Below are 9,205 nucleotides of genomic sequence, written 5' to 3'. Positions count from 1 at the left end.
TTTTTCATTTCAAAAGTAATTTCCTGATAACAAAAGACATTTCTGGAGCACTTTTTCTATTAAGCAGTAGGCAGAGGTTCATTCATAAGGACATACATGTGTTGACCATGTGCACTTTCACACATTCAAGTTCCCATTACTGTACATGTATGGACAGTACACAGGCCTATGCACGTATACATATACACAGATAAGCGCAGTCAAACACATACACACACCCACACACACACACACACATCACAGTCATCTGATTGTGTGCTGCTTCATCTGAGAACTGATCTCCACCCGTTTGCTGCGCCCAAGTTATCACCAGTGATAGATGTCCCCAGAGAGAATGATCAGACGGCAGACACACTGTAGCATACTGCAGCATCGGTCAGACTGGCATCTTTCCGACTGCGAAAATAGCTTCAATACACCAACTGGACAATCATGGGTATCAGATATTGTTGACAAGATCAGACACTAAACTGCCAGAAACTGTCATTTATATATAATTGATTCAACATATATCTAGATATAATTTAACTCAAACCAAAATTCTCTTCAGCAGTTCCTTTTTTTATTTGGTATTGTCACAAGTCAACATTGGTTGAAATTTGGTTTATGAAATAGCAGTGAACTGAATTGTGGAACAATGGAGTCATGCCCTTGACAGATTTGTCTTTATGCTTGAGAAACAGTTCCAGTTCCATTAAACTTCAGCCAGTATCAGCAAGTAAATCAATGTGACTCGTAAACTGACAATATGGGCCCTCATTTCATTGACGGGCAACTGGCAATGAGCAAAGCAACAAGCAAAGCAGCAAGCAAGTCTGCCGTGCATGAACTAAAGCTAATAACTTGGGCAAAATTATTCTGTTAATTTCATATCATGAACAAGATCCTAAGTGCAAACCTGGATGGGTCAGCGCAATGCTCCTAAACGCCACACAAAAGCTTTAGTTCATGTGTGACGGACTTTGCTCGTTGCCCGTCGATGAAATGACAGCCTTCTGGGTCGCGACATCCAGTGATACTCTGGATTTTTTACATTCTGACAAAACCTGTAGCTCCGGTCATACAAGCATATCTCATAGAGCTCATCTATGTCATCAAAAGTCCTTCACAGATCCTTTATCATACACATGTATATATACTGTACATAAAGCTACTTCTTAAGCTATTTATGGAGTATTTCATACATGCAGTGTTTCCGTAAGAAGGATAAATAAATCACATACAACAGTAACTAACTTATGATTTGTGCTATTATGAAAAAACATACATCATTTTCTTAATAAACAGATTTACACTGAACAGCAAGGTATTTAGATATATTTGGCATTATCAAACAACTTTGCATTACCATATTTACAAACAACATACAGTTTACAAAAATAAAGATGACATTAGATTTAAATTACGCTTTGTCAGTTGCCCTGTATGTGCCTTGAGATAAAGTGGGGGTATGGGTGCACAGGTGTGGGGAGTGCCTGAGGGTGGAACACACGTAATGCTCCGTAGGGGTGGAACTTCATTGAGGTGTAGAAGGAAGAGCCAACAAGAGGTGGCGGAGATGAATCAAACAGGAAGTGCTTTTGTTGTAGCGGGTGGAACAACTGGTGCCCAGGTCCAGTCAGGAGGGAGAGATGTGAAACGTGCTCAGACTGTGCAACAAGACAGAAAACTCAAATCACACTCCATTTTAATCATGGCCCATACGCTTTCAGAGGAACTCTTTTTTTTAACTCCCTAATAAGACTATGATGTTATAATGTATCGAAATGTTTTGAGAAACACCAACATATAAAAGGGAGTTTTAGGAATGACCAGTTTGATGTATGAACAGTGAAATGTTGTGATAAGAGATTCACTGTAACTGTCTTACCGGTAACGTGGGGACACTTCTGGTCTGAACTTGGGCCTCACTCTTCCTCCATTTTGCTCGACGGTTCTGGAACCAGATCTGGGTTCAAAAAAGAGACGTGTGATTTGTGTCATCATGCAGGCCGACTGCATTATGTAGCCTTAATGAGCACAGTAGACTACACTGCAGAGAATACTCGCACATAATCACAACTATTCAGACACATAAAGCAGATTAGCAGTTAACCTTCAGAACAAATACATGCTACATCTATGATAAGAAAAAAATGGGCACTCTTTGTATAACATGTAAAAACAGTTCTCACATTCATTTGTTTCAGGTGAACACCTCTAACAAACCATCACAGCCCTCAAATCCCTGTTTATCAGTTGTCTGGATCAGACAAGGAGACATCGCTGTGCTTCGGCCCCTACCTGAACTCTGCCATCGGACAGCTGTGTGCAGGAGGCCAGCTGGTCCCTGGCGTGTACATCCGGGTAGTGTGTGTCCTGGAATACTTTCTCCAGCACCTCCAGCTGAGCTGCCGTGAAGGCTGTCCGCACCCGCCGGTGGCTCACCCGATGCCCTGGCAGACACACATACCGACCTTTACTTTTAAGTTTAAGTTACATTTTTTTCAGATGTAATTAACATAATAATAATAATTATTCATTTTATTTGTAACGCACTCTTCGTTCAAAAGAATCTCAGAGTGCCAAACATGAAATGTTTAACCATTGTAGGAATTGAAACAGTCTGTGAATACTCTGCTCCACATGACAAACCATCATAATAGATTTAACAAGGGAACTGAGCAAAGGGACAAACGTACAAATGAAAGGACACATTTTTCACTGGAAGACCAGTGAGCTAACACAGCTGACACTGTTCAAATAAATGAGTCAGAGAGAGTTTCTCAACCAACAAAGGCTTTAAATATTTAGGAGCTACCGGTATCTCTTTGGAATGTTTACAAGGATAAAGTTATAGTGTAAACCAACCGAACTTGAATAGCTGTTTGCTTCCCCTGTTTGCTTGTTTCCTGTTCTCTTATAGTTACAGTGTTTGTCTAAACCATCATAGATCTTTGAAATCTAAAACACCCATGCGGAGAAGTCTGTACACAGCACAAACTATTTCAAATGCATGGCACAGGTTTAAACCCAAATCAGACTACATACCTGTATATTTGTTGAGTTTTGGAGATTCATCATTCATCTTTTTTCCCGGATCTGGAGTGACAGTGTCTGTCATTGTCTGTGCACCTCTGTCAGGCAGCCAGCACGGTTTCTTCAGGATCTCCTCTATGGAGTGGGACATCTTGGTTTTGGGCATCTTGGATGACCCCCCACTCACTCCACTCCTCTCCTCTTCCACCCTGGCACCAAAGTCCTTCATAGTACACTCACCACCTTCCCACACATCGATTTGAGGTAAATCCGTACGTATCTATCTAGTTTACTCTCTCTTCCCCCCCTCGTGTACTTTTGCAATCGCTCTGCGGTCCTCACTGTGGACTGATTATGATTTTCTATTCATCAGAAGAATGGAAGCGTCGGAGGTGGCTGCCCTGTACAGATCACCGTGGTCATTAGAGGGAAGGGTTAGGTTTACTGTGTAACCACAAAGCCCCATAAATTCTGTGGATGACTTGCCTATGCCTAGACGCCCCCATTTGGGCAGTACGTCATGGCTTATCTGAGCCCGTCTTCTCTTAATCGGTACAATGGTTTCCTATCTTGATAATGTGTTGTCAATAAGTGTGTGTGCAGGTATAAATAGAGTACGGGTGGTCTGGTTCATTTGGCATGTCAAAGTTTAAACAATTCCTAGAAAATCATAAATCCATTGAGATTGAGGTGGAAAGGAAATGATAGACTAAATAAAACATATATAACAATTCATAAATAAACTTCAAAATAGGCTTCCACTGCATAACAATATTCAACAACAAAATTTAAACAACAAAGGAAAACAAAGGAAAACAAACAGAACATACTACAAAAAGAACAAAAGTAGATATTAAAAAAATAAAAAAATAATGTAAAGTAAATAGAATAGAAACAGAAGACAGGTATCACAGTCTGTGTGCTCCTCGGAGAAGAAATCTCCTATCCAAAACTCCCCCCATTGGTTTTCCCAATGGAGGGACATGTGAGTCCAGTGCAGTGCCTGGGATCACATGCGTCTGATGTAAGGCCTGGCATACATGTGGTTTATTTATCTCCATTCGTCTGATTGCTCAATGTCAGAGGGGAGTTAGAGCAGCATCATGTGGTCGACTAGAGAAATGCCAGGTGACGTGCAGATTGTGGTTTGTACCACCTTCTACCAAGATTTTCATAACACTGGTAGTTCTAAGCAGTTCTAACACTACTGGACTAAATTCATTCTATCAAATCTGATTTCTTTTGGTTTATAAATATCTTATTTGTTTTGATATACCAAACAGAACCTATGGGTCTTGCTATATTATACCTATATGTTGGATATGTCATCCATCATTTGCCATTGATAGAAAGAAAACTATATCACTCTACATTTCAACATAAGGAAGAATCGGTATTCACACTTGAAATACTGAGCAGTTTGTCGGGAACCATAGATATGAAAACATGATGATAAAATATATAAAACCAGACAGTAGCTTTCACACATTGTGGCTCATTCAAATTCCTACACCTTCCAGAGAGAGGGAAATTCCTGGCAATCATTTCGTGCACCAGACAGCTGTGAGGGAGACTGAGAGATAAGTGTAGTAGATAGTAATAATAACTCTTTCACACCACAAACTAAACCCTAACAAGCTATGTGCTAATTACTACATAGTCCTATACTTCATAGTGTGCTGAGCAGGGCCTGCATTGCGGTCATGTTTGACCCATAATGCATTGCAGGCCTACTGTTACCAGTAGAGCTACTCATTGACAGACATTTTTATTATGTCTGAGATCACAACCTGCATATGGTTAGAACCTGAACCTATGGTTAGAACAATTTGGTGAATGACAGATTGAGAAACATTCCCAGTGTAATAAGTGCTTTTTAAAGTTTACAGATTGGCCGGGGAAGGCTCTGATTTTCTGGTTTTGAAAGCAAAGGTCATGACTTCAGTATAGCACCAGTTTCCATTACGTAGTAGAGTATATTCACGTTTATTGCAAGGGATATCGAAGCTTCTGTTTGTGTAAGAGACAGTGGTAACTCCCGCCATGCTGTGCGTAATATGGTATGGATAACTGTTCTGTGTTCTTAGTTAGAATTTTGTGTGTACTGCCCTCCTTTTGTGTCATTTAATTATTTGTGCGCTCTGTTGTAATGCTGTGTGTGTGTGTTGGCCTTGCGTTGGTTAGAGTCATCTGTGCACTGTCAGTAACTTATTTAAAATAGACCTGTCTGCTATTGCTGCCCTTCTGTATGAATGTTTCCAGCCTGGTGTGTGTTCATGTAGCAAATAGGGGCACTCTAGAGGTGGTGTGGTGTATGGGGCACAGGGGCTGCAATAAGACTGAGATCTCTGTGTGGCCGTGCAGAGTAGCTCAGTGAACAGACTTGCTACTGCTTGGAAGGCAGAAGATGGAGTCTTCAGAGCGCGTCCAGATGGAGGAGAACAGGCATGCCTACGCCGATGCAACAACATCAGCTGGAGGAAGAGTCAGAGCTTCCGGCACAGATGTAAACAAAGATGGCAGTGCCCGGGAGCTACAGAAGCCGGTCGCCATAAAGACACCCAAGTACGCTGTCAAAGGGGACTGGGAGGCTTTCCATGGCCAATTTGAGTTGTTAGCCTGGGCGAGCGCTCGGTCGGATGAAAGAAAGCCTTCCAACTTGCTCTGTGTGTGATGGACAATGCGTTGCCTTGTCTGCTGTTTTTGGATCTTAGCGAGAGGGCTGTTTATGGTGCGTTAACTAGCGTAATGAGGCGCCGTTTTGCCTAAAGCTCTGGAGTGTGTGCTGGAGAAGGAAATGGTAAAAGATTCAGCTTGGCATGGCAAGTTCATGGGCACAGCGATGAGTGTGGGACTGCTGCCCGGAGGCCGGCATGGCAGGATGCGGCGGCTGAAATTACCTGGGGGCTGGCCCTGCCTCCAGCTGGGTGCCAGCAGCAGCGGCCCCCACCACCTAGACGAGGTCCATCCCGGGCAACCGACTGCTTTTACCGTTGTGGCGAGCCTGGTCACAAAGCCTGAGACTGCCCAGCAGCAGCGCTGAAAGACAGAGTTCCCCTCCAAGGCCGATGCGTGTTGGTTGGCCACTTGGGTCACACTAAAGGACTGTATCTGAGCTGCTAGCTCGACGATCAACCCTGCTGGACCCTGGTAGATACGGGGTCTCCCTGGCGCGACCTGGCATCCTTCCAGGCACTGCCAGCCCACTCTCAGCAGCATGGTCACTTACCAACACCCAGCTGGTGACGGTGACGGGAGAAAAGGCTGGTGTGAGAGGTAGGAAGCCACTGCTAGTCCAGGCTGGAAACCAGGAGCTGGTGCACAATTCACAATGCACCATCATCAGCCTGGATCTGCTGACCTGCTGGGGAGCCCATGTTGACATGTCAGGGGCAGCCATCCCCCTCAGCACGGAAACTGTAGCGTTCCAGTCGGCCCAGGGAGAGAAAGTTAAAGGAATAGTTGATGCCTATCCAATCAGGTTAAGTCACCAACATATTATTGGTGCTGTTGTCAGGATAGTGTCAACATTATTTTAGTGGCCTTAGCGAGGAGAGTGTTACTATTTACACACGATTGCACATTTATTTGGAGCCGTTCACAAGTTGGGGTGTCTACACCAGGCTGGTACCCATTGTGCCTAGAGTGTTCAAGAAGTCAATAAAGAGGCACTCTTGGGGTCGTTTGGTGTATGGGACAAGGGCGCTGCATTAAGACTGAGATGTCTGTCTCACTGCACATTCTTCCTGACTAGCTTGCTACAATATTGTAGTGTTCAGGGGATTGTGAGCTTCTGCAGATGGTTAATGATAGATTCTATGTTTAATGTTCCATTTTAGAATGTATTCGTGTTTCTATGCTTATGTTAATGGCAGCATATATTACTGTTATCATTTTTAGTCCATATGTGTTATGCTGGTTGAGTGTAGTAACTCCCTGTTTTAGTTTAGCATCATATGCCCATCATGAGTGTAAGGGTCAATGTAACAATGTAAGACCTGCCTCTCTTCCTAAATGTAGCATTTTGAGCATCAAAATAATTCTGCACAGGTCGTGTGATATATGGTGATAATAACAGCATTAAGTCTGGGATCTGTCGCTATGAGCACTATTTCTAATCAATATATTGCTCTAAAACGAATTAATTTTCGATACAGTTAACAAACATATGAAAAAGTTTTCTTTTATCTGTATCAAGCTATTATCTTAACTGGTCATGCAACTTAACTTGTAAGAAGACACGACAAGACCTTTTCAAAAACGTTGTGCTGCACTTGGCCTGGGTGGTGTAGTTACGTTTTTAAATCATGTGCCGAGGTGCACATATCTTTCTCTTCTCGGTTTACCTCTTTACCAACACGCACAAGTCAAATATCTCGACTGTCACTTTTTTTGAAGGTATTCAAGCATTTTACTTGCAGGAACAAAGGTACGTGCTGCAATTCTCTGTTTCTTCACAAGTCTCTCAAGCTCTCAGTTGGAGCCTGAGGCTGAATAATTAACTCGTGGCACAAATATTTATTCCTCTCGAGGTCGTGCTGCCCTAGAGCGTTTCAGCTTTGCATCATGTCCCACAGTCACTTCGTAGCTCAGACAGGGAACAAGAAATGATGAATGTAGCTAACAAAAAAATCGAGAAAATGGAAGTATTCATTCATATTTTAGATGGAATAGCTTTTCCCTGTTGGAACTGGGCTACGTTTGAGTCATGTTAAGCCTGGGACAAGAAACAAAAACGAACTATGAACCAACCTCCCCAATTTTAATAAAATCTACTTCCATAGACACCACTACTTTAAACGGACACTAGATGGCAGCCTTGCATACTGAAAACCCTGAGGTACATACGTGGTCGTCCAACAAATGCTCAGTCACACTAGCCCTCATGAATCTTAGCAATGTTGCAACAGAGCAGCCCAGTCATCTGACCGGCGACTGGAATGGGAGATGCTCAGCAGAGTCTGTTTTTTTTCCACAACAGCATGCATGCTGTATACTTCACATACCCCGCATAACACTGGCTGCTAGTCATGCAGCCAACACTAGCACGGCCTGCCTCCAAAACAACCAACAGCAACAGCAGCTGTGAGAAAAAGCCCTCTGTGTTGGATTACAGGGTAACATTATGTAGGACAGGGGCATTTGCAAATGTCTCTAATGCAGTATATGCAGAGCACGCAGAGCCTGTGTTAGATGTCAGAGAGAAGATGGACTAGATTCGGCCCGAGTCTCAACAGTGCTCCTTACAAGGGGAGAGCCTGTGTGTATATCCAAACCACAGAGGCTGCGCTGCTCGCCACCATGCCTTTCTGCTCACTCTCAGCTGCAATCCATCTTGTTTTAAAAGCAAAGGCTCGATGCCAATTGCCTTCTCCTCTCTCTCTCCCTCTCTCTCTCGTTCTGTTTTTTTTTTTTTTGCATGGTAAACCAGCCAATGGAGTACACATTTAATTACCACAACTGCTCTACAAATGCACAAATGTACCACTTTGTTTTCAGACTCTTGATAGCAATTTCATGATAATCGTAGGATTAACGCAAAAACCCACGTTTGTTGCCTATATTCCATCTCACTCATGTATATGTATCCAGCTCCAGGACTCCCCAGTTTCATCAGTCCTGACCAAAAAAAAAAAAAGAAGCTCTTTCCCCCCACATATTCACTGAGCTGGATTACTGATTACTGTATTTCCTCCATCCATTGGCAACCTCGTTGTGGGTCTATTAGGCACCAGACAGAGCAAGTGATTCATCTCCCTGATTAACACTGGCAGTTCAGGCTTCACAAGGGGGGCTGTTCTCCGAGTTGTGTGCGCGGCCTATGCTCCTCCTTTTCCAGGAGAAATCTGCCTGAAGACATTACTGCGCCGTCCTCCTCGCATGCCAAGTGCTTGCTTTGGTGCGTTATGTGATGTTATGATCAGATTGGACACTCTAATCAGTTACTGCCTCCGGCGAGAGAGGTTTTCTTTTGCCAGGCCTGGTTGCAGGTCAACACAGAGAGTAGATGAAAACAGCATGGGCATGTCATACCTTCTCTGTCGCACCGCTGGTTGCACTTTCCATGTCTCGATGGCTTTTGCCATATCTGGGAAATTTTCTTTCCACAGCTTCTTGTTTATGAATTATAAATCGGATGTAAAGAGTGGGGATGAAGAGATGGTGAAAAAAAACCACAGAGTGCGGC

At 43.3% G+C, this 9,205-nt stretch overlaps 1 protein-coding gene across 1 annotated transcript; it reads right to left on the bottom strand.

Moving 5' to 3' along the window:
* Positions 1 to 545: 545 nt before the first annotated feature.
* Positions 546 to 4,240, bottom strand: LOC116224075 (intestine-specific homeobox). The gene is made up of 4 exons (XM_031582720.2): positions 3,031 to 4,240; positions 2,284 to 2,435; positions 1,871 to 1,948; positions 546 to 1,649 (listed from the first exon to the last, which is right to left on the bottom strand). Exons 1-4 carry the CDS (start codon positions 3,245 to 3,247, stop codon positions 1,413 to 1,415), a joined length of 684 nt encoding a protein of 227 aa, XP_031438580.1. The 5' UTR covers positions 3,248 to 4,240; the 3' UTR covers positions 546 to 1,412.
* Positions 4,241 to 9,205: the final 4,965 nt, after the last annotated feature.

This window comes from Clupea harengus, chromosome 16, assembly GCF_900700415.2.
Source record: "Clupea harengus chromosome 16, Ch_v2.0.2, whole genome shotgun sequence".
Taxonomy (NCBI): Eukaryota; Metazoa; Chordata; class Actinopteri; order Clupeiformes; family Clupeidae; genus Clupea; species Clupea harengus.
Note: the sequence above shows the minus strand (reverse complement) of the source record. Positions and strands in the feature narration are given on the sequence as shown.